General features: G+C 38.6%; 1 protein-coding gene and 1 long non-coding RNA gene across 5 annotated transcripts in view; one reads left to right on the forward strand and one right to left on the reverse strand.

The window, feature by feature from the left end:
- MAGI2 (membrane associated guanylate kinase, WW and PDZ domain containing 2) overlaps positions 1-2,421 on the reverse strand; it is a 1,519,032-nt gene extending 1,516,611 nt beyond the window's left edge. For all 4 annotated transcript variants that reach the window (XM_057504444.1, XM_057504445.1, XM_057504443.1 and 1 more), the window contains exon 1: positions 2,026-2,421. In XM_057504444.1, coding sequence (XP_057360427.1) covers positions 2,026-2,326 — 301 coding nt within the window. In that variant the 5' untranslated portion in view covers positions 2,327-2,421. The remainder of the gene's footprint in view (positions 1-2,025) is intronic.
- A 239-nt stretch (positions 2,422-2,660) lies between these two features.
- LOC118918206 (uncharacterized) lies at positions 2,661-17,098 on the forward strand. Its single transcript, XR_005027053.2, has 2 exons — positions 2,661-3,924; positions 16,926-17,098. It is a non-coding gene; the product is annotated as an uncharacterized LOC118918206 (long non-coding RNA).
- Positions 17,099-26,683: the final 9,585 nt, after the last annotated feature.

Here is a 26,683-nt window from a genome sequence, read left to right on the forward strand (position 1 = left end):
ATAGATTCATCTCAGTTTTGCTCTACAGAGTATCACGGGATAGTCAGAATCCCTTCTCTTTACTTGGCTTCTTTATGATGTCACTTTTTCAAGTCCTTACACTGGATTTTATAGACTATATCTAAAATGCCCAATAATCTTTCTTTTCTGAACACATTCTTGCTGTTAGAGTTAGTTTGCTAAGGTCCATCTCAAAATGCAGTGCTCAGAATGAATACAATACTAAAATGTGGTCAAAACTGCAAACTGTAATAGGACAATCACTTCCTTAATTAGGATACTATAAATAATCCAATCTAACAATGCATTAACTTTTGCAGCCACTTTCCACTACAAATACCAAGCTTGTTGTCAACAAAACCATTGTCATTAACTGTGCAGTGAATTTCTGGGATTCAAAACTGGAGGTTTACATTTATATCTATTGCTAAAACATAGTATCATGATATCAAATATGTTAACATGAATCCCTACATTTGAGCCTAATTCACATTCTTCAGATTCATACCTTATTGGCCTTGCCACCTAACTCATATTCTTCAGTTTCTTACATTACTGAGCTGTGTTGACCTCCAAGTCAGTGTTTATACCAGCCTATCTTAAGTCATCAGCTATTATTAATACTCAAGAATTTGCAGTGAAAACATTTTCTTGTATGGCAAATTACATTTAAGAAATTTAGCGGAAGACTTCTTTTTTCACTTTACTCTTAAAGCTGGTTTTTATAGAGACCATCTCCCTAAGAGTGCTTTTTCATGGTCGTACAGTAAAATTAAGTGGTTCTTCAAAATGCAGGCAATGACATGCTCATTTCATCTCTGAGGCAGGACAAATAATGTAACATAAGCAACAAACCTTTAGATTGATATGAATATGCACATATCCATAGAAAACGCACATGAAGTTCATTTGTGCTACAAAACCTATGCGATCGCATGTGGGAAACAAGGATACACTACTTTATTCTAGTTAAAATTTTTCTCTTTCCAAACTTTATCTCGCTCTTTCCTCCTTCAGGCCCATAATTTTCTCTCAAGCAAAAACAGAGTTGGCGAGAGTTCTTCAAGGTCCCAGTGCCCCTAAGTCCCCATCACAGCCTGCAACTGAGGCTGAGGACGCCTGAGCTGTATGTAACCTGAAGGCTTTTCCATCCAATTCCTTAGAAACACACCCCTCAAACGCGAAGCCAGAGGAGAGTCCAACCTCAGAGAACTTCCACTTAACCTAGGCAACCCCCGAGTAAACTACATTCCGGTAACCACCTCTCCTCCCGAGCCCCCAGCACAGGAACCCGCTCGCCGCTGCGCACCGCCTTCCAGCCGTCTCGCGGGCCCGCGCGGGGTGAGCCCCCGGGTTAGTCAGTGCGCACGTGACGCGCGGTGCCCACATGACGCGACCGTGGACGGGGGAGGGGGCAGGGGTGAGCCGGGGGGAAAGTTAAGGAAGAACCGTCCGACCGTCCAAAGTCGCCTGCCCCTTCCCTGCTTCGTCAGCGAGTGGCTCAGGGAGCCCTCGGGGATGGCTACGGACCTCGGCGTCCCCAGTCCAGCTCCGAAACGGGGGGCGCAGTTCTTCCCTCGCCCCGCTACTCCGGCTGGTGATGCCGCTTCACTCTCAAGTTGCTCCTTCCTCCCTCTTTCTCTCCTCCGTCCCTTCCTTCCTGCCTTCCTTCCTTCCTCTATCCCTTCCTTCGTTCCCTAAAAGCTCTTCATCCACTGCGGGCGACACTACTGACGCACATTCAATTTGTCCCGGGAGCTCTCGGGCACCTCTGAGGTCACACAAGGCCGAACACCTCCCGAAGGTGAGGGTATAACTGCGCAAAGTTGCACACCACACCGCAACCTGCCCCCCACCCCACGAAGTCCCCCATGCGGATGCCCTGCAAGGCTTGCTGCTCTGCCGGTACTCTCTCGACCTTGCCCCCCACCGCGCAACACACCCCCTTTCGCACGCGAGCCCACCCTTCCAGTGCCCTCCGCTTCCAGCCGCCCGGCAAAGCTCCGAGAAAGCCGCTGCGCTCACCTTGCTTGACACACTTGAGCCGGAGGGGGTCCTTGCAGTGTTTGATCACGGCCAGCACGTCCCTGATGGTGAGCCCCGCCACGGGGGTCTCGTTCACTTCCAGCAGCAGCTCCTCCGACACTAACTTGCTGCCGCTCTCATAGGCAACCTTGCCGGGCTTCACCTCCCCCAGGTAGGGGAACTGTCCATTCTCGGCGCCCCCCTTCAATTCAAAGCCCAGCTGGCCCTCCGGGTTCCTGCCAATGACACTCTCATGGACTTTGCTAGTCCAGTGGCTTTTCTTTTTCAAGCTTTTGGACATGGCAGTGGGGCGAGTCGCCTCAGCTCCCGAGGGGGTCCTTTGGGGCAGGAGAATTGGCGGTGACAGAATGAGGATGAGGAGCGAGGGGGCCAAAAGGTGAGAAGAGCCGGCTTTGCCTTCCACCTCCCTCTCCGCGGTGCTTTCCCTCTTCTCTGGATGGAGTGTGGACGAGGACGGGGGAGGATGAGAGGGACGCTGGGCAGAGGTAGGAGAGCTCGGGTGAGGTTGTGCTGTCCCTTGAATGACACTCAAGGCTGTGGCCCCGCAGCGGAGGAGAGCCGTGGCGGCGGCGGCGGTGGCAGCCCGAGCGCGGTGGCCGAGCGGGTGAGCTGCTGGGTGGGGGTGGGGAAGAAGGGCTAGGGATGCCGGGGGCCACTCCTGCGTGGTGCGAGTGGGAGCGCGCGCCTGGCTGTGTGTTGTTAGCTGATATCTATGGTAGCCGCAGCGGCAGGGTCCGTGCTCGTGCGAGTGTATGTGTGAGTGTGTGTGTGTGTGCGTACTAGTTGTACAGTACTGGCAGCAGGGGAGGTGGCTGAGGAGGAGGGCGCCGGCTGGAGGGGAGGAGGGGCGCGCGCGCGCCGGTGGGGAGCCGCTCGCCGCCGTCTCGGCTCCCTCCCTCCGCAGCTTGACCCGGTAGTGAAGGCGGAGAGAGAGGCAGGCTGGGTCCGCCTGGCAGCCTGCGAGAGGAGGCGGGAGTGGGAAAGGAGGGGAACCGAGGCCCGGCGTGGGGAGGCCGGCAGGAAGGCTGTGAGCCCAGTGCGGACCTTTCTTCAGCCTGTGCGCGGCCGAGCGGTGTGCCGGGATATCCCGAGCGTTTGAGGGCGCCCGGAGTTTCTCAGACCGAGGCTCGGCTCGAGCAGAAATAGCGAGACCCGGGCGCGTGGCGCACCCCAGTGCCCGGGGCTGCGGCCCGAGCGCGGCGAGGCTCCAGGCACGGGATCCTGCCGTGAGGACGCCGGGCGGGCGGCCGGGACCCGGCATGGACTGCGGGAACAGGCCGGGAGCCGGGGGAGGCGTAGGAGTTCACTGTGTAGAGCGGCTTTGTCTCCACGTTTCAGTCAAACTCCCTGCGGAGTTCTCAGAATTCCCCCTGCGAGGAGCGGAAAGTTAGAAAACTGCAGGCTGGGCGCGCTGCCAGAGAGCGAGGCGGGCGAAGCCGCAGCACAGGCCCGGGGCAGGCCCAGCGGGGGTCAGACCGGGCGCACTTGGCGGAGGGGCGGAGTTGTGGTGAAAGGCAATCTCGCGGCGGCGGGGAAGGGGCTTCGCTTCTTGTTGGGAAAAGCGGAAATACTGGGGCTTTAGGGTAAGGGGCGGGGGCAGTTGCAGTGAGCATCCTCCTCAGAGAAATGGTCAGGGCCAAAACCAGAGAACTGCGGCCGAGGTGGCCGGGCCACGCCCTCGCCCCGGAGAGCCCTCAGACCCGGCTGCTACCCCGGGAAGGAACCTTAAGATGACCCGACCCGACCCGACAGCCACCTGCTGTAAAGAAAGAAAAGAAAGCTCCGACGGTGAACGTGGCGGCAGAATCGAGGCTGAACCCAGCTCGCTGGCTCACAACCAGGCCCCCTTCCCTTCACCAAGATTGCAGCCCGGAAGAGGTGAGGATGGGCTCAAGGAGGAGGAGGGCTGCTGACTTTCAAACTCTAATGCCTTGTAAGATGTTAAGAGTGATTTTAAAAATTGCTGTAACTGGTAAATGAATTTCACTTGCTTTACTTTCAAATGATACGTTCAAGAAAGGGAAAAGTCGCACACCCACTCATCTCTTTAAAGCAAAGTCTGAGAGGCACTGAGCAGTTAAGATTCTTGATGTCTGAGATGAAGATAGTGTGGGAGGCAAGCCGTACAATAAAAATTGTTTAGTCGGCGCAAATAGGCCAGCTTTGAATTCAGGCTCTGCTACCAAGAGTGTGGTTTTGAGTAAATTGCTTAACCTATCCGGGCCTCCGTTTCCTTATTTGTTAAATAGAGTTAAAAGTACTAATCTGATAGGACTAGATGAGGGTGAAATCAGGTAAGGTATGCAAAGTGCTTGCCTGGCACATGTGGGTAGACACTGAAAAATGGTAATTTCCTTCCTCTTTCCCTCTCAAGTGTAACTCATTCCTTGGGGAAGAGGGTTATCAAATTTAGTCAGACCTGGAAGAGAGTTTTTTAAAGAAAGATGGTTTGTTTAACCATGTGTCTTTTTTCCCTTGAAAAAATGGAACCCCACTGGATTGGCTGTCACTGAAGATTATGCAGTGAGCCAGGGTCAGGGCCACCATCTGAACCCAGAGCTTCAGCAAGGCCCAGGAGTGGGCAAGACTTCTTGTAGCATAGCCCAGTCTCACCCAAAGAAGCTGGGTTTTAGCATTATGAGACACAGCCCTAAGTGGAAATCAATAATGAGAGCTGAATATGTATTTTTAAACACCAATTACAAACTACATGCATAGATAATACTAATATTTATCAAATTCTAACTATATTCCAAATGTTCTGTAGGCTTTGCATGTATTAATTTATTTTCCAATATCTTAATAAAGTAGGTACTATATCATCCCCTTTTATAGTTAAGGAAACTGAGCATTCAGTGATTAACTTTGGCAAGACCACAAATTTAAGTCTATGGTGAAACTAATACTCAGACCCACATGCTTGGCACCAGACTTGGTCTCAATTACTGCACTGTACTCTCTCCTCATGCACTTATGTGTCATACCACCAATCAGGACAGTGTCCCCAGAAGTTGGGTCTGCATTTATTGTAGGGGTAGTTAGGGAAAAGGAAACAAATGGAGCTGGAGTTTAGTATAAAAGCATTCACCCTTGAGAACCCTAGAGAGTCATTGAGGTGGGTCCCTGCTAATGTAGTGCTTCTCAGCTCCTAATTTATCTTCTTTGCTCTGAATTGTGATATCAGAGCTTGGACCTGGCAATAGATCTTTGCTGTCTGTTAGGATTTGTCAGTAGAAGGTGCTGGAAGGTCAATGCATTAAGAAGGAGGGCCTCTTCCTGGTTCCAGTGCTTTTCTTCTCACTCCTATGGTATAGTGTGTCTTGCATGAGGGTTTCAGCCCCCTGGCAAATTCACTGTGGATTCGGTGTGACAACAGATGGTTCTTCAGGTAAAAGGGTTTATAGCAGCTTTTATCTCACAGAGATAGGTTAAACACTGGAATCATGTCTGCATCCAGCAGTCTGCAAGTCCATAGTCCACCTCTGTCTCTGCCTCCACCTAGAGCACTGAGTGGAGTAACTGAGCACTGAGTTATATAGTAACTCAGGCAATAATAGCTTATTTCCTACAGGTATGGAAGCGGTAGCCTAGCAGTAGGCCAATTACATCATCAAGCAGTTTAGGGTCAGGTGATAATCCTGGCCATACGTATTTGAGTTTTCCCTACAGTGGGTGGCTCTCTGGCCAGTGGTGTGCAAGAGATAAGTATTTCACACCTTCTGGTAAGTGTGCTGGCTCCCAGTATGTGGCTTCCTAATGAGCCTTACTGGCATCCCAGTGTGTGGCTTCCTAGCAAGTTTAACAGGCACTCCAGTTGGTGGTTTCCTCACAGTCCAGTCTGTGACACCTCAATGAATTTCTTGGCCATTAGGTAGGCCACAGCCACATTATCTCCAGTAAGTTCTGTCTCTCAGGCTTTTAAGGTAGAGGGCAGGGATGGGGATGGTTCTAAGTTATTTCCTCCATGGCAGCCCTGGAGGTACTGGCTGTTCCCTAAATCCACTATTCCTGTATGCTTTAGTGATCTCTTTTTCTCTCTTAGTATTCACTCCCCTTTTACTAGTTATTAATTCTTTATATTAAAAATGTCCTCATTTCAGTTATAGTGTGATTTCTGGACCTTGACTGATAAAAGGTCTAAAGGGATAATGTAGAACCCTGAGGGTTCACTATCTTGGGAGTGAGAAGTTGGGATTCTGCCTTTAACTGTGTAACCTCGACTAAGTCACTTAACCTCTGAGAGATTGTTCTTCTCTCATCTGTAAAAAGGGGGTGATAATATACATAACAAGGTTGTGTGAGCATCCTGTAAAATTTGAATGTACTTTAAATGTATTTTAATGTGAATGCATTTTGAAACTATAAAGTGCTATCAAAATTTAAGGTGTTGATTTTCAGTATAGGAACAGAGGATAGTAAAGAGGAGGGGGATAATTTCTTTAAGCAAAAAATTATATGTATTTTGGGTCTTGTTAGATTATTTCCTAGGAGTGAAAAAACAGTATTTCCTGTCAGATTTAGATTTATCATCATCCAACAGGCATATTACTTGGTTGGTTGGTTGACTTTGTCTAACTTTTCAGAGATGAAAGCAAATAGTTCTGGTTCTCAAGTTGTTCAAATTTCCAGCTTATGAAAAATATGACTGAAATTATTACCATTTTAAAATTGAGACTGATTTGATTACTCTCTGTTCTGGTATCCTTTACATTTGCTTTACTTCTGTTTGTTTCCTTCACCCATTCTGGGTTTGGTGCCTATGTCAAGAAAGAATTATTTCATTGCTGAGCACTCTATATGCAGAACATGGCACTAGATATTGCATGCTATTTCAAAAGAAAAATAGTTTAGGAATCTTAAAAGCTAAAGAAAGAAAAGCATTCTGATCACCTTGTTCAAGGCATAATGTAAATACTCAGCAGAATTCTGCCTAATGACAGGTATGTACAAAATGATAGTGTATAAAATTTCATTATATGGCCACCGCCTTAGTATCAGTTTGTATCTTTAGTATTAAATGATCATCTCTTAATTCCCATACTAATATCTTAAGAGAATGGAATAGAGAAGAGCACATATTGATGAAGAAAAGACAAACTACACTTAACCATGGGGCTAAAGTTAAGGAAAGAAGCCAGATTCTTCAAGAGCATGGGACAGGGTCTGAGAGGTGGTAGTGGTGATGATGGTAGTGGTGGACTATAAACTTGTCCTGTCTACAGCCATTCTTAGTATTAAACCTTTCACTTCTGATACAGAATTCACACAAAAATGCTAATCCATATGTATAAGGTAGATTTATTTAGCATAACATAGAGCTTCTCAGGCTTTTCTATCAAAATATATCTGACGATGATATACTCACCCACACCCAGCAAGAGTAATCTTATGTGAAGTCTCCAGTTTTCAGCTAAAAATTCATATGGATTTCAGATTTTACTCTGTAGTAGCTTCATATTGTATGGATATAAAATATGACCTTTCCCCAAAACTCAGGCAAATGATATTCCAAAAGGATTTGCCATGTTTATCTGATGGTTTCTTGGCCCAGCCAGATGACTCCCTGGGTGTTCACAGTTTAAATCCAGTGACTGGAAACACAAACTCAAGTTCTGTAGAGAGTTTGGGCTGCAGAGGCAGACAAGGGGAAAGATGTGCACTTGGAAAATAAAAGAGTAATATGAAAAAACTCTTAACTCTTTGGCTTTACCCAGTAAAGTACAAAACATACAAAGAGAAAAACACTGAACTCTGGTTTACAACATCTTTTACTAAGCAGAGAGGAAAGGGAAGATCAGTGAAGGAGGCTGTATTCCCAGGTAAGAGTCTAGTGCTGAGAAATGTGGCCTCTTGAAGTTAGTGAGGGGCAGGTTTATGGGCTTAGAATCCTCCAAACACATGCACAGAACTGCATATTTCATTTGGTATCTCATCAAATTACATTGTCCTGTTCATTCTCTGTACCTCAAATATTTTGGTGATTGTAACTCTTAGATTTATATCAATTAAATTTGCATGGAAAGGCCAGAAGTGTTTCATTTTGATCTAGAATTAACGTTCATTGATGGTACTTCTGCATTTCATTGAACCATCTTATTATTTTGTAATATTGGTGTCAGTATTGGGAGGGAATATATGCTTCAATTTCTCCACAACTCAGGAACTTGCTCTCAAACAGCATTGTCAATTAGTCACCCAGCCCTGTGGAAAAGATCTGGGGATGGGCAAAATTTGACTACTTAAATCTGTGAGAATATTAGAGCATCTTAGTTGCTAGAAAGTTCTGAAGAATGTGACTTTCGTTCTTAAAAGCACCTCTTTGTGTGAAATTTATGGACCATGAAGTACATACAAAGTCAGGAAAGAGAACTGCAAAATCGTTTAAATCATTGCTGTGTCTTAATGACAGAGTTACCCTGTAGAGAAATCTGACTACCTCAAGAAAAGAAAGCATGAACATATTTTTTTGTTCTTCTGTGACTGTAAAGTCATTGCAATATTTTATGTAAACAGTAATGGGTACTTTAATAAGAACTCTCGATGCTTTTGTTACCTTATCTGACATATGCACAAAATACAACAGGATAATATTGTATAAGGATCTGGAACATATATTCCTTATGCAGTGTTAAGCAGTCATACTTCTTGAATTCAAAACCTGAATTTATCTTTCTTTTTTATTGTTTTGCTTTTTACTTACCTGATACTTGTCAATCTTTTGCTATCCATTTACATTCTGCTAAACTCAAAAAGATATTGTCATAGCTTTTATACTTTAGGCTTTACTTAGCCAGGTTTTTTTAAACATTTCAGAAATTCAGGTACTTCAATTTTATGTCATCAAGTAGTTAATAGCTAGCCCACACCCCTCTTTTTTAAATTTAAATAGTTCAGTTGCTGTCGCTTTCTACTTAGTGACTCTTAATCTTTTAAAACCATCTTACTATTTTTTATGCACTCGTCCTTACAGGTAACTCTATAAAACACTATTTACTTATCTTTTCTAACTGGTTATTTTTTCATATTACTCCTTTTATTTTCCAAGTACACATCTTAATTTATCCTTTTTTTTCCTTCTATAGATATCTTTAGTATATTCCTTTAGTTTCCCATCAATTCCTGTCACAAATTTTAAAATAAATATCAAATATTCTACATGTGTTTTTAATATGATGTCTATTGCCTATGTTCTGCCTATTATTTTTTATCATTTTGTTATTTGTTTAAAATGACAACAGTTTCCATTCCAAGGAAGTAAAAGAAGCAGCAAAGGGACATTATTATGGGATTAATTTTTGTCAACAGTGAAAAGTCTTGTAGGGATAAAGAAAGTTATGGAAAGAAAGTGAACATATTCTATTTTGAAATAGGAAGGAACAGTCAGATGTGTTTTCTAGTCTTTGGAAAAGCATATTTCAAAAAATTCAAAAAGAAGTTTGTCATGCTTTCTCAGCCAGATTATTAAGAAGCACAAACTGTTGAAAAAATGATGAACAAATGAGCAAAACGTGGTGAACATTTGGAAGCAATGAGAATGTAATCTTAATCATACTAATTTTAATAGTATTGCAGATGTCTCCAAACACTCTTCTGTGGTATGGTTTGCTTTTAACCATGTTGAATGTCACAGATGTCTTTCAGAATGTGATGAATACTAGTGATCTTTTCCCACCATTCTCCCCTCACCACAAGTGCTCATCTACATATATCTTCCAAATATTACTTATCATTTCATGTAATTCATAGATCCATGGAAGCTCAACCACTTGACTGGATAGGGGATTCTTTGAAAGTCCAGCTTGAGTAAACTTATATAAAGCTTTTTATTTATATATGTAATCAGCTGAAAGTAATCTTGTCTAGAGCTGAACTCCTATGAAATGCTACCTCATCCTTTCCACCACATTTCTTTCTGCCTTGTATTATAACATTCTAGATATATCTCAGCCTCACTTCTAGCCTTTATCTTCTCTGAGAGCATGACTTAGGTCTGTATTCCTCACAGAGGTTGAATGAATAAAGTAAGATATATTAGTAGGAAAAAAAGAGACACACAATTATAATGAATAGGAGAGGATTAAATATATCTGTTATGTTAATCACAGAATGAACTGACTGATAAAGTAAACCCAGAATTTAAAATGTATTTTAAAATATCAAAAACAGCAATGAGTTTGCCATCTGGGAAGATGTTTAAGTTTTGAGACAATTGTCTCTCATATATCAAAGGAGAAGAATTCTAAACGTGAAAAGGGGAAGTTAAGTTTCTTGAAGAGAAAATTATAGTTTAAGATGAGTCAAAGGATAATTGTAATCATTTAATTGCCTTAGAGGAATTTAATCTTCCAATATCTCTCAGTTAGATCCTAGGACAATAAAATAATCTGGGAGTTTGGCAAGCCATTGTCTATAATCTCTGAAGAAAAATGGACATTAGAGGAGCAGTAGAAGATGGATAAAAAGCAAAGCTATCATGTTTTATCATGATTTCCATAGAGGAGAAAGATGAACTCCACAAATTATAGATCACAGAAATTAGGACATCAAGAAAAAAATTGATAGCATGAAGCTAGCATAGCTTCATAAAGAACAAATGAAAGCATATACATTTTTACTTATATTGTATTTCTTGTTTGTTGTGCATGCAAGTTAGCCTCATCATTAAGCATTAATGCCATCGCTGCTTTTTGTGTGTCAGCAATGAATTCTCAGAGACCAGGCCACCATTATTTCTGTTTAATATCTTCAGCTAATGCTTTGGTTTGCAAACATTCTTTTAACACATTCTTCATATCTTGCTTTACCAGGATTGCCCATAGTAAGCCTATTACTTCCCTCTCATGAGAACTCAATATTTCATATTTTCTTATTAATTGTTCCCATTTTTGCCACATATTAATTTTATAAGATCATTTCTGATCATTTCGCAAAACATCTAAGCTTTTCTTTGAATAATTCACTGGCCCTAAAGCTGTCTGATATGTGAAGACCACTATCACAATTTTAATATTATAAATTAATAATGCAGATTTAATCAATATCTGTTTAATGTACAATGTATTTTGTGTAAATAAAAATATACTATGAATAAATATACAATTCAAAATTTTAAAAGTAATAAAGTTTAGCCTATGTTATTTAAGTACAAGTATGAATATTTTATCTACATTTAGTATTGGTTGTGATATTGGTCAATTAGTAGTCATAGATGGTCTAGATTTAAATGAATTTCATCATTTTGAGTTTTAATTACAGAATTTGCATAAAGTCATTTATTAGTGTAGTGATTGCCATTTTAATAAGGTTTCAGAATTTCAAGGACATATTTTAATACAATGCAATTATGCTTTCTACTTTAGGCTGTAGTTAAATTTTTATTTCTGTTGTCAACAGTATCTTGATAGAAGAACTAGAAATAGGAAAATATTTCCTTCATTTGATAACAATAGATGTTTTGTGTTTATTTCTCAAATTTGGAGAGGTAAATGGTCCTATACATTTGGCCTTGTGACTAATGTGACTATAGAAGTTCAGGTACTCTCTCAAATATCCTGTAGAACACAAGAAGAACAAACATACTACATTTTCCTCTTTAAGCCCTCAAAATACTTCAAAGGATGTCAGTTTATATAAAGACAGTCCTTGAAGCTCCCACTTTATCAGGAAGCTAAATAAAAAGTTTAAGTTTTCCAAGTACTAATAGATATTTACTTCTTAGCCCTTATCTCTAGAGACAAATGTAGGTCTTGCTTCAAGGGTCAGAAGATTTATATATGAAGTATGATTTAAAGAGCTAGAAACATCTTTTCCACACTCTCAAAAATGCTTCATTGTATTTTGTAATATTGCTTGATAATTTTGCAGTAGATATATATCCTTTTGAGATAATAAAACACAAATATAACTAAAAGGGTTTCTTATGCTTTTGTCATCTTGTTACTAGTGAACAAAATATGTTTATATTTTGCAGGATAAAGGAAGATTGCCAGTTAATAAATCCCTAGAGTCTGCACTACACCAAATGTTGCTTTGCAATTTCCTTGATTCTCTCAGTCTTAATTACAAATAAAGAGATTAGATATAAAGGGCAGGTGGATATGTTATATAAAGCTATGAAATTGATAGATGGGTATGATAGGGTGCCACTAATTTTAGTTGGGTGATACAGAAATGTCTTTTCTAGGAGGTGATTGTTAAGACAAGACTTGAATTAGTTACAACATCCAGTTGTGTAAAAATCTGGGGGAAGGAGTTCTCAGGAGAGGAAAAGGAATTATCTAGGTCCCAAGGTGGAAAGGAATTTGATATGGCAGAGACTAGATAATCTTCACTTACATTATTTTATGGATTCCAATCATACTATGCCTTAGGTTAGTTCGTAGGCCTTCCACAAGTTGAACCCTGCTTGAAACTCAGTTCCCCTCTGACCCCTTCTCGTGGTGTTCATGCTTGTCTATCCCTCTGTGACTTTGTATAAGATGTTTCTTTTAATAGTCTCATTCATTTGTTCTTGCCTGACAAACTGGCCTATGTGAAGCATTCCCTCTTCTAGGAAACATTCTGTCACTCTTTCCTGCTCACCCTCTGTAGAATTACTCAACCTTTGTGCTACGATTGACTTGTGCACTTGAAACACTGCTTTGCTATTACTAATTTAAATGTCTGTTTTTATCACTACTGACTTTCTTTAGGACAAAAATATTATTAGTTCATCTCTGGGTGCGTATGGTCCATCACAGTAGAAGTACCATATAGTACATAGTACTAGTAATTATAGTAGATACTCAATAAATCATTGTTAAGTAAATGATGAATGAGGTATCTTTTTGTTGTTATGATTTAACTAATGTAACATTTCTCTTCGGAACAGTTTCTGTGACATATTTATTCTAGGTAATAGCCATAAACTGCACTATAGCTAAATCCACTAGAATGTTTATCATTATTTCATTTAAAAACAATAAAATGTTAAATATCATTCCTATTTATTGCAAACTATGCTCAAATATTGTGAAAAATAAGTAATTTTTGACATACTTTCAGTTTCTCCCATTTAGCATATTTATGATAGATTTTCAGCCTACTTATAAATATGTTGGCATTGAGAACCAGGTAGTACTTAATAAAAATCGTGATTTAATGGCATGTTTTATGTGGTTTGTTTGTATCTCTTTTTAAGTTAGAGTGGTATAGTTATGCTTGAGACAAATGTTCATTCATTTTGTTTACCAGAACTCCTTGTTCTTCACTTGGAACCTGAGAGCTTTTCCAACTCCTAAGTGTCTGGCAGATGTAGAATAGCTGGATGAGGAGCTGAGAGGAGAAATTATGTGAGTTGTGGAGAAAAGAGATAGGAAGCAGTTACATACCTTTTGGCAGGCCAAGTCAAAGGTAATTTCTGTTAGGGAACAATTAGAGCTCCATACTTTAAGAGCTGACAGAGATATAACATAAAAGTAACTCTGCAGAATGGGAAATATATACTTGGAGTTTTTTCTTTTTTTTTGCCCACAGAAAGTTTCCAGTATATTGGCACTTGCTCACTGGCTAAGGATCTAAGGGTCTAAGTGATTGGCATTCATTCTAGGCTTTATCCATAATCAAGGAGAGGCTTCCACACTGCAGGTTCTCCTTGAAGTTGTTAGTAGTTCAAGTGCATGATACAAATTTACAGAATGAACTAAGCTAATGAATAAATGTACAAACCTTCAGTATCAGTCCCTTGCTTTGTATGTTTTTAAAGCTTTTGTCAGTATGGATTCCTAGATTCTTAATTAACCTAATGGGTTAGACTCTATTACTAATACTCTTTATTTGATGCCCAAATTGTCCCAAATTTGGCCTGTATTGGCGCCTTTAAGATGGTTCACTTACCCTTTTGATATGCCCCTCTGAGTATTTTAAGACTTCCTTGCTTCCTGTTCTAACATAATGTTCCAAATATTTATCTTCACTAGCCCTGGAATCTTCCTGTCTCCCCAAGGAACCCTGTTCCTTTCCATGGAGAATGATACTTTGAAACCAAGATATAGTAATTTGGCTTGTTTATTGCTATTGGAGCACTAGTGCTTCTAAGCCCTTTCATTATTTAGGAGTTATGTGACATACAGTACATGTGTTTCATTTTATTTAATTATCAAAACATTGTAATTGCTAAAACTGTTACTATCCCCATTTTATAGAAGAAGAAATTGAGATTGCACCCTTTATTAAACTTGGTCAACTTCTTGTAAGTAGTGCATTATAGAGACAGGACTCAAACCTACGTATGTTTGAATCTAGACCCTACGATCTTCTGATTGCATCTCAAAGCTTTGCATTGTCTCTGGCCAGTAACAGCATTTGCTAAATGGATTCTTTGCTTTTTTCATCTGTAAAAGTAGGATGCTGGCCTATCTTAGCAATTCCAATTATTTTAACCATCAGTAAATATGTTCACCACACATAATTTCTTGGTGTTCTGCATTCATGATTGCAAAACAACTGTGGCTTAGTGATTCTTTGAACTTAATTTCTGTTATGAATTAAAACACACCTATACACATCTGTTGTCACGAGTTGTGATGACAACATAATGTTATTTTTAAAACTAACGAGTTATAACTGAAATGGACCAAAGATACATGGAGTGGGTATGGATGACCTGTATGTGGGTGAAAGCTGCCTTGAGTCCTTTTAAGTGTACTTTATCCAGAAGGGCTGCTTAAAGGAAATAGGATTCGGACCGAGAGAGACTATGACAAGAAGGACTGCTGAGACCTAAATCACAGTGAGGTGCAGGTGAGAGATGCCTTCCAATGAATGGGGAGAGGAGTAAGTGGTCTGCAGAACCCTGCGAGGAACCGAACACTCTGCATGGAAAAAAGACCAAGAATAGACCTGCCAAACCAGAGAGAAGTGATGGCAACTCACCAAAGTACCAACATGCAGGAGCTTTCCTGTGCCCTCACCTCTTTTTCCACCATCTCAAACCCCGGTGTGGTCAGGAACAGTGCAAGTTAGAAACTGAGGAATGGAAGAAAGACAAGTTGGGAAAGTGAAGGAGTATCTGTCTAAGCCGTACTGTGCACTGCAGGCCTGCCTTCTACTGCAGGGCTCAGTAGGTGAGTGTAGAGTCTTTGATTTTGAGTGAAGCCTGGAGTTTTTATTATTAGTCTGGCTGTACCTATCAGTTTCAGAACTGAAATAGTATAAGTAACTAAAATACTAGGAAGATTTTTACTATTTAAGACAGCTATGAGGAACCAACCAAGATTTTTTCCAGGGGAAAGAGAATTACCTTGTAGAGAGCACACTTCAAAGGAAATTATGAGAGAAAGTTAGTGATTTCATTTTGCCAGTTCTGTTCCTTCAGAATACCATATTTATATATCCATATATCATATATCAAAAATATAAATTTATCTGATAATATGCATGTATTACACAGAATACATTGTCTTTTGCAGAGTTTTTAAAATTCATGGTAGTTATTCTCTCAATTGCATTTCTATATATTCTTTCTTCCTAAATGCTTTAACTATAAACAAATAAGGATAAAGTTTTTTATGTAATATTCTGCATGTTTTCCTTCATAATTAGAGAAAATCATATCATATATAAACCCCACATTTCACAAGATATATCTGATACCCTGTAATATTTGCATGTGAATTTTTATGAGATACAAATCATCTCAAATCGACAGGGTGAGAATTAGATTTGAAGGAATGTATTCAGTAAGATGTGTAAGATGAGATAGAATTAATTCTAATTGAATTCACAGAGGATTTGAAATTAGATGTAAATCTGTAAACCATATACATTAGACATGAATTAATATTAGATTTGCACTCACGAAAATGTACTGTATTCACTTCTGAGTACCATTTAGACAGAACATTAGAACCAATATATTTACTCTCTCTTCAGCCCCTGCCATTGAAATGTCATTAAAAAATGTGTCCATCTTGATTATCAACATTTAAGACTGACTTTGAGAAATGCAGAGAACCTAAGATTTACATTTTAGTGGGACATAGAATACAATTAAATATTTTCGTAAGCACAGAAAAATGTTCCTTAAGAGGTAATGATTGTAATACCATAAAAGCTAATTATCAAATACTGAATTTTATATATTAAGGCTAGCAAAGATGTATAAAACACAAAAGACTTCCTTGAATAAATGTTACACATTTAACTTAAAGAATTCATTTAGGACTTAGTATTCTACTGTCAGTATTTGGGCATTAAAGAAATGTTATTTGAAACTGATACTGTTAATTAACTGAAAAAATCTTTAGAATTTGGATTTAGGACTTAGAATTTAGATGTTGTCCAAAGGTGATTAGTTTGGGTTATAACATGGACCCTAAAACCACCATTTAAGTGAGAAGTATTTTAGAAAAGAATAGTATACAAAATCTATTAATGTTCCATGATCATATAAATCTCACTAGTGTGATGCAGGGAATAAAGTATATAAAATATATATATTATCTCATAATTAACAATGTCTATTCATGAAAAAAATTATACCCTCATAAATAGCAAAAGTGAACTGTTTTGAATAGTTACTGATATTTAGTATAACTGAAAATTTAGACTGCTTAAAAATACTGGTTGTGATTATATAGCAATCTGAATTCAGTGAATCTTTAGATAGTCCTAATTTTCTAAGAGCTATTTACCACTTCGTCCTTATTAATAAAACCCCTGTTTGTTCAGATTGGCAGTATTCCCAGGTAAAATACTCACCTTCTCAGACTCTGTTGCAGCCAACAATGGTGATATAACAGAAGTGTAGGCAATGAGATTCAAGTACACTTCTGCTAGAGACTTTGGAGAATATTTTTGTTTTTCTAATACATTCTTTTTGTCCCTTTCTATTTCTCCAGCCTACAGCACAAATGAAGAGGGAGAAGTCATCTTGCCTCTGTGATTAGATAAGCATGAAGATAAAGCTCCCCTGTGAGGATGATGAAGCAAAATGGTAGAAGGGGCCTAGACTCCCTTCCTTCAGACATCTTGTTGTGGGGAAAATAAAATACTATTACAAGGTTAAGCTACAGAGATGGCCTTTTCTTTCATGCACCTGAATACATCACAATTTATACAGTGCCCATTAAGTTAGTAAAAGTATCCATTTAAAAAAATTAATCTGAGGGACTCACGGATACCTAAAACTATAAAATCTCAGAAAACATACAGTTTTTTATCTATTGTGATTTTGAAATTGATCTTTCATAATCTTTTAGTTATCACACTAGTAAATACAGTTGGATGTTCAAATTTTGTGAATAATGCAGATGAGTCCTGTTGTTTTCTCAGTTTGAATGTGATTGTGTGTGTATGTGTGGACATATTTGTGTGTATACGCATGTACTCCAGGAGCCTGAAAAAACCATAATTTTCTGGGCACTCAGCACTAATTAACTTCAACTCTTCAAATGTCTCCATCCAATATCCACTTCCTTAGGGAATAGCTCCTAATATATTCCACTAAAAATGACTTAGTAATTTATTTATCTTAAACTTGTTATCACTGGACATTTGTGTATATGTGTGTGTGTGTGTGTGTGTGTGAATTCTAACATTTACTCTATCTGTATACCCACTTTCTTGAGAGTTTTTTACCATAAATGGATATTGACTTTTTTTCAAATACTGTCTCTGAATCTGTAAATGATCATATAATTTTAATCTTTCATTTTGTTAATGTTGTGTATCACACTGATTTGTGAATGTTGAACCATCTGCATCCCTGGAATAAATTCCACTTGATCATGATGTAGGATTCTTTTAATATATTGTTGAAATTGGTTTCCTAATATTTTCTTGAGGATTTACATCTATATTCATCAGAGGTATTGACCTGTAACTTTCTTTTCTCATGGTGTCCTTGTCTGGTTTTGGTGTCAGGATAATTCTGGCCTCGTAAAATGAATTTGCACATATTTCCCCTTCTTTGTTTTTGTTTGTTTGTTTTGAGGTTTTTTTGGATGAGTTTGAGAAGGATCGGTATTATTCTTTGAAAGTTTGGTAGAATTCACCAGTGAAGCCATCTGGTTATGAACTTTTATTTGGTGGGTGGTTTTTTTTTATTTGCTGATTTGATCTCCTTAAAAATCAGTGTGCTTGGATTTTCTGTTTTTTAATGATTCAGTTTGGTAGGTTGTATATTTCTTGGAATTTATCCATTTTTTATAGCTTGTTCAGTTTATTGATGTATAATTGTTCATAGCAGTCTCTTACTATCCTTTGTATTTTTGTGGTATCAGTTGTAATATCCCTTTCATTTCTGATTTTAATTATTTTCAGTCCTGTTTCTTGGTGAGTCTAGCTAAAGTTTGGTCTATTTTGTTTATCTTTTAAAAAACAGTTCTTAGTTTTAGTGATCTTTTCTGTGGTCTTTTTTAGTCTCTATTTCTACACTGAGCTTTGTTTTTCCTTTCTTCTACTAACTTTGGGCTTAGTTCTTCTCCTAGTTTCTGGAAGTGTAAAGTACGGTGGTTTATTTCAGCTTTTTCTCATTTCTTAATGTAGGTGTTAATTACTATGAACTTCCATTTACTTTATCTGAAGGTGAAATGTCCTATCAAAGAGACATTTATTTATAGAGCTAAGCTATGTCTTCTTTTCTGACTCTGGAACTTCTGCTCTGGGTTTACTTAGTCACCGTGAGTATTGAGAATAATATAAAGGGTTCTACATCCAATTCCAATGTGTAGATGTCCACACCAAAACAATTCCTGGACACCAACTGGGTATTCTCCAATCCAATTAAATTCTGATACTATTTACACAGAGATATCATTAGATTACATGTCAGGTTAAGGGCTCATTCCCACAAGACTTCCCACCACCCCCCTTCAAATGCCAATCACAATCCAGATAGTTACCTGTGCTCTGACCAACTGACTATAGATTAGTGGCTCCAATGACCCCATCTTCATTAATTTGCTAGAGCAACTCACAGAACTCAGGAAATGATTTACTATATTACCAGTTTATTGTGATAGGATATAACTCAGGAACAGCCAGATGGAAAAAATATGTATAAAGCAAGGTATGGGGAAAGGGTGCAGAGCTTCCACATCTCCCCGTATCTCCATGTGTTCACCAGTCCATTAGTTCTGTGAATACTGTCCTTTTAGGTTTTTTACATTGGCAGGATTGATTAAATCTTTGGTCATTGGTGATTGATTAAATAAATCTCTAGTCCTCCCCTCCCTGGAAGTTGGGGGTGAGAGGGTGGGGATATGGGGGTGGGACTGAAAACTCCAACCTTCTATTCAAGGCAACCTGGAAACCAGCCCCCATCCTTAGATGCTTTCCAAAAGTTACCTCATTAACATAAACCCAGCTATACTGGAAATGGGCTTGTTATAAATAACAATACACCCGTTTCACCTTTATGGTTCTGAGTGGACATCAGGAACTGAGGACAAGAGACCGAATGTTATAACAGAAGATGTTTCCAGAGAGAGCTTTCTGGCCCCTTCTAACATGTGAGGACACAATGAGAAGTCTGTGACCCAGAAGACAGCAGAGCCCTCACACAACCATGCTGGCATCCTCATCTTGGACTACCAGTCTCCAGAACTAATGATCATTTTGACATATCATCCAATTGAAAGGAAAGAAAGGAGAGATAAAGAAAATAGGAATGAAAGGAATAGAGAAGAACAGAGACCAAACAATCAATAAGGAAAATCTCTGGAGAAAGAAAGAAGAAACAGTCCCAGGATTTGGGACTCCAGTGTCTTGACTCAAAAATGATCCGTGAAGTGAATGAGATTGACACAGAAGAAAAGAGAACTGAAGCAAGGACACAGTGAAAAAATGACAAGTAGGGAGAAGAAAGAGAAATGTTCAAAGTTCAGTGAAGTCAGAGAATCGTATCAAAGCCAGTGAGGGTAAATTTTCAACAAAAAATAACATTAAATGCTGCAAATACCATATACTTGTAGCCCATGAACTAGTAAGGGCCAGGTAATCTAATCTAATGTAATCTAATCTAACTAACAAGTATTTCATACCCACAGAACTGATGGGACTGTGATGGTCTATACTCTATTTTAATGATTATAATAGAATATTTATGGAGGAAAAAAAGATTTTTTTTAAATCTTTAATCATAAGCTTCTTATCAACCCAGGAACACTGCTCAGGAACATCGACTGGATTTTCCTTCTATTAACAAAACAATATACTTCTTTTACTTATTATTATTTTACTATTTATCATTATTTCTACTTGCTGTGCATAGAGTACTTTTCATGATCTCTTTTCTCTGAAGATCCCAACCCTATTGTTAAAGAAAATAATTCTAATTTGAACTCAGACTATACTGTGCCAGCCAGGTACAAAGGGAATCAATTCTGATCCTCCATAGAAGTTCCGTATTCCCAGGAATTGTGACAGAATACCCTGAGCAACCCACAGGCTTCTGGATTTTCTTAAGATTAAAAGTATATATTTACAAAATGAACTTCAGGGTACAGAGACATACTATAAGTAAAGTATTGTATCAAGAATTGTCAAAAATGCAAGCCTAACACATACATGTCCATGGGGCTCTCCATCTGATTTAAGAAAAAAGTCCTATCCACAACATAACTTCATTAATATATGCTCCAAATGTTACGGACTGTATGAAATTCTCATAGTAAAACATTAAGAAACATAAAATTCCCAACTCTCCCTTTGTTTTAAGTCTACAAACTTCTCACTGCTTGAATTCTATATACCTCACCATTAAGAAGACCAAAAGCACCCATAAATGATGTCCTGAATTGGTACCAACCATGACTGGCAAAGTCAAAAGACAAGCAGAAAAAGATAAGAAACACAAGGCCTACTGATATAATAATAGTAAATGCAAAAAAAAGTATTGACATATTGCTTAAAAAATCTGAAATACTTGATGTACTAGTAAGTTGAACAAAAATTACCCATTTTACATCTTTTTTTCTTTCTATTTAGGATAATTGGAATATCAGTAGAATTTAGGTATATCATTCTTTGATAAGGCAAAAGAAGGAGCCATATGAAAAATTCTGAACAAGTTTATATGTTGTTCTCTGTGTAATGATGTTTTCCATATTAAGCTGCTTCTCAACCAGGCATATTAAAATGCTTGGAAACATTTAAAATAAATAAATTGCTTGGAAGCATGTCAAAAAGAAAAAGATGTTTCCATTGCTCTTATCACTCAGGAAGTTCCAAGGGTTTGGGGAACTTTGAGCCAGGATCCAAGGATGAAGACCAAATAAATAGTGTTTATTATAGCTCATAATATCATAAATTAATATCCAGAGATCTTTAAGTTAGGAGAGAGAAAAGTAATATAACCATTTCACTGATTAGTAATGAGCCTTAAAGTTGCAATTTTTTGGTCAAAGTCATTATTGATGCAGATACTATTTCCTCTGAGAATTAAAGTGGTCACTTTAAACACCATTTAAACCACCACTGAAATAACCTCTCTGAACCTCCCTTTAGTATGATAGAAGATGGAAAGTTCCTAATTCAAAATAGTACTTAAAAAGAAGGAAAATAACTTTCTCAGAGTTTACAAGAGATTTCCAGCAACTATATGGACACTGGCTAGACTAGAAACAATTGGAGGCCCTCACCTACTTTGCCCCTCAAATGTAAGGAGTACTTAAGAGAAGGTGAGCTGAACAAGGCTGCAGTTCACATCCACAACCCATCCCTAGTGCAGAGATGTAGTGATTTTGCTAACCACAAATTTGAAGTTGTTCATTTACTAAAATTTAATTTACTTTTAGTGATATCTAGGGACATTACCTCCTTAGACTTTACTAATTACCTAGGGGCCTCAAACCCAGGTCCAATAAAAATTCAGTTCGCATAAAGCAATATGAATAAGGAAGGGTTAGGGATGGGGATACCCTGGGAGGTTGGTAGGCAGAGAAGATGAAAAAGGCTTTCCTGACTGGAAACTGAACCTGGGTAAAAGATGCTGAGAGGGTAAATCATAAGTGTTCTCAACACACACACACAAGATCTTTAAGATTGTAACTATATGAGGTGGTAAGATATGTTAATTAGCTTGATGTGATAATTTTACAATGTATATGTATATCAAAGTATCAAGTTGTACACTTTGAATATGTATAATTTTTATTTGTTAATTATATGTCAATAAAGATAAGGAAAAAAAGAGGTTGGGGAAAACGTGGTACATGGAAACTTGCCATGCGGTGTCTTTGTGGGTCGAGTTTGTTCTCCTGGATCCTTGAACCCACTGAAACAAAGAATAGACAGGCAGAGACACAATAGCAAAGTAGAGCAAAAGTTTTATCTGAATACACTCTGAGGGGGATGGGCCAGACAGAGTCAAGGTAGACAAAGGTCCCTGATCTTTTAGGGGCTGGTCTGTTTATCATATCCTAGCCAGGAGGTACATCTTTAATTGACAGGGTGAGGTCATTTGATCAGCAGTTCTAATTATACACCCATTCCTCTTGGTGTACCTGTCTTTTCCCAAACATAAGAGGGCAGAAAATAAAAGCACAGTTCTATTTTAATGACATTATGATGAGGTGTGGTGTGGGTGGTTCTTAGTTTTGTTCCATTGCACCTGGGCTGTGATCTGGTTGGGACCAGTTTGGCCTGGTCCCCGTAGGCAAGAAAATCATCTCCCTGCAAAGCGTTTGTTGTCTTCAAGGAGACCCCCCAACCTGGGTGATTTTTTTCTTGAACATTATCTTCCTCTTCCCTGGCTATTCATGTCTGTCTTTCTACCTAACAGTGTTAACTGTAGGCAAGAACAATGCTTGTGAACAATGCTTAAAATGTATATGATTTTTGTGTATTACTTAAGGAGGAAAAAAATTTTTAAGTGAAGACAGCCAGTATAATCCAAAAATCATTTCTCAACAGAGATGACAGAAAATCAGGCAATAGAGTAAAATCCCAGGTCACCACAGTCTAGCCTGAGAAAAGCTAGAAGTTATTCTGGAAGCTATGTATATTAATTTGCCTTCCACTTTTAAGAATACAAGAAGCCTTCTATTAGCGCTCAAGTAGGCAGTGAGAGGTACGTACAGGACTCCAGGCCCCCTTTTTAATAGGGTAAACTGGACCTTTTAAATAGGATTGAACAAACCTTTTTCAAGGATGAGCACATAGAACAATATACAGAAAATAGATGCAAACAGACTGACTTAAAGAAATTCTTCAGCATAGGAGGAAGAATTACTCTAAAACACTGAATATGATGTTACTCTAAGAAACTGAATAAATTATCTTTAAAATATCTAGAACTGAAGCAAGCATTCTAATTCAAAACATTTAGTAACACAGATATCCTGATAAACTTGGTGAAATGTTAAGGATAAAAAATTATTAAAATCCACATCCCAAAATATGTCAGTTACTTAGAACCAGACAAAATATAAGAAACCTAAAGCAAATTTCAGGCTGTCTTTAAAATCAAACCTTTACAACATCAAATACTAAAAGATAATGGATTTTTGTTTTCTCTTTTTCCTTTTCTGCAAAGTGACAAGACCTGGGAGCAGGTTACAATTGAATTCTTTTTATTTTCTGATATTCAAGTGTTCATAAATTATGGCAGTGACATGGAAAATCTGAAAAGTTTAACATGGAATTCTGGGGATCAAACACTGTGCCAGATGGATGTCACTTGAGGAAAACATGTAGTATAAAAAAAATTAAGCAATAATGATCTCTAGCTCTCACTTACAACCTATACCCCATATTAAATTAACAAAGATCTGTAAGTGTAGGGATAAGTCAGTAAAAGCACATTAAATTTATTTTACATAAGAGGTTAAAAGTTATATTTCATTATTAAATTTGAAGCTAAAATATTATATAAACAAAACCTTTATTTAAGAATATGAAGTAATCCCAGAGTAAAATTTTAAAATGCTCCGTTCTTTAAAGTTACTACTGAATAAAATATCAAACAAGAAACAAAGCTCATTGCAAATGACTAAACACAAGGTAGTAGTAAAATGGCACAAAGTTCACAAATCAATGACAAGTTAACATGAATTCAGCTATTACAAAAAGCATAAATGGTTTAGATATAAAGGGTAAAATACATCAGAACTAATGAGAAACAAATTCAATTTACTGCTTCCAGAAATGCAATAAAAATTAAAGAAAGAAGTTTAAATATGTAGTTGTCACATCATATCTTCTTCAGTTTCACCATCTTTGTACATTTGTCCACTTGTTTCAGATGAACTGCTGCTTTGCATAGACACTAAGAAAATTCTTGCAGGCATACCCCATGATACCTTGCCTCATCCCATGCCATATAACTCTATCTCTTGTTGCTTTTATTTGATGCTGAGGTATGTGGTGCAATAGTGCCTTCTTGACCCCTCATTCATGAGCAAGCTACATATGCAAGGGAATAATTTTCCAAGGAGTGTAACTTTGACCAATGGGAGACAAGAGAGAATGGATAAATTTCTTTGCCCCTCCTTTTCTGGGAAAAAGGCCCTAATATTCACTCATTTATGTGGCCTCTTGAAAGATGGTGCCACATGCATGAGCAAGCAATCATACTACAGATAACAGCAGCCAACATGGTCACCTATCCTTGTATTTCCTGTTTCCTGTGCCCTGGGAATTCATTATATTAAAAGGTACTGATTTATAAGTCTCTGCCTTAGCTTTTGTTTTCTGGAGACCTCAGGGCAAGAGTTTATAATTGGAGTATTCTTAGAAAGTAGACAATATAGAAGGAATTTTAAGAGCTGTATTACTCACCTGTCTGATAGCGATGAGGAATCTAATACTAGAGGTGGTAGGAAGCTGAAAATTCCTGACTGGCAGTGTCACTAGGATTACTATGCTTTCACCTTTGTTGCTTTATAAAGTGAGAGGCATTGGAATGTGATGGTTATAGTACTTAAAAAGTATGGGGTCAGCAATAATTTTAAGGAGTGTGTGGGCTGGCTTCTCTTAATGATATTATAGATCTTGACAAAATAAAATGCTAAGCTCAGATCAGCCAAACACCAGTGCAAGCATTGTGAAATTCAGAAGGCTTCCAGAAAATTTTAGGGAAAATCTCATCTCCTGATGCATCAGATCAGAATGTGCTGAAAATCAGGCTCAGGACTAATGAAAGGAAGGTGGAGCCTCAATGCTCCCAGAATACATAGCTTCAAGCTGTCCCTGTGCTAACATTAGTGGCTTTATAGAAAAAGAATGGGACATTGAGACCCACAAGAGGGTCATTTGGGTAGACAAGCCTGAAAATCTTGAATTCCCAAATTCCCTTGAACTACCCAGACCAGCAGAAGAAGGCCTTATCCCTTATAGGAGAGAATGCAGGGACATCATCTGAGGACCTGCCTTTCAAGATAGTGCATTCCTTCATGTTCTACCTACTTCTTTTCATTTCTCTAATCAATAGTTAGGATTAAGCGTCTCAGTACAACCTGAGCTGCAAAGCACAATTCATCTCTAAAATGGAAATAAGTTATGCACCAATTGACGTACCTAAACTGTAAGTAGTGGCAGAAACCTGGAAGGGAATGTGAGAGTAGAGCTTCAAAGCTATTGTGAAAGGGTGGAACATAAGGCTGGTTATGGGAGAACTTACTGAATGGAAGCATTCATGTAAGTCTCAGAATCTGATGATCTGGCAACGATACCGAAGTCTATCCTAAAATATTTTGCTAAGATAGCTCCTTGATGCTTGAATATAACAAATATGATGAAAAATCTGGAACTTTATTAGGGTATTGCAGAAGGGGTCAGAAAACTCAGAAAAATGGGAATGTTAAAATAGATTTGCCATGTAAGGCTCTAACACCCATAACAAGATTCAGATCCATGGGTGGGCCCAGAAGACACTCCATAAGGAATGCACTGCTGAACAGGCACCAACATCTTTAAGAAGCACAGTTGATGGAGGCTGCACTCTGCAGGCTGTGGTTGATAGCACTGGTTGTTGCTATTGAATTGCGCTCTTTCATATGGTTGGAGATGAAGCCAATCAATCATCAGAGGCAAGGTGGTGGTAATCACCAGCTTGTTATCAAGTTACCTTGACTTTTAGAGATCTGCTGTAATAGCTAATAGGTCATCTTGTTCTTATACATGAGATAGATGGGCAGATGTTTATGAGAAAGGGAAAAACAGATGACAGGCAGAAGACTGACATCAGTTGCTAAAATGGGAAATTGTGGCTCCTCAGTCAGTTTCCAGATCCAAGTCAGTTCTCAAATTCAGAACTCATTGATTGAAGCATAGTTCCCTTGAGAAAGAAGCCTGCAATGCCACAAGAAATCATACAGTAAATATTCCCTTGATTATTCTCCAAAGGGACCGGGAACCTTTTCCAGTGTAACTGACACTGAGGAATTAGAAAATCCAGACATTTCTAGGACTGTTAGATTCAAGGTCCGAGCTGACACTGATGCTGTGGGTCTGGAATACCAACATTGTTCTCTGGTTGAATGGGAGCTTATGGAGGCCAGGTGGGGTTTGGCTCATGTCCATTTCACAGTGTATCTAAGTATTTTGAACCTGACCTGTTGCTATTTTCTTGGTCCTTATGTGCATTATTGAGAAATACTTAGCAGCTGGCAGAACCCATACATCATAGTCTGTGGAATAAGAACCATTAGGGCAT

Source organism: Manis pentadactyla, chromosome 7 (genome assembly GCF_030020395.1).
Source record: "Manis pentadactyla isolate mManPen7 chromosome 7, mManPen7.hap1, whole genome shotgun sequence".
Classification (NCBI taxonomy): Eukaryota; Metazoa; Chordata; class Mammalia; order Pholidota; family Manidae; genus Manis; species Manis pentadactyla.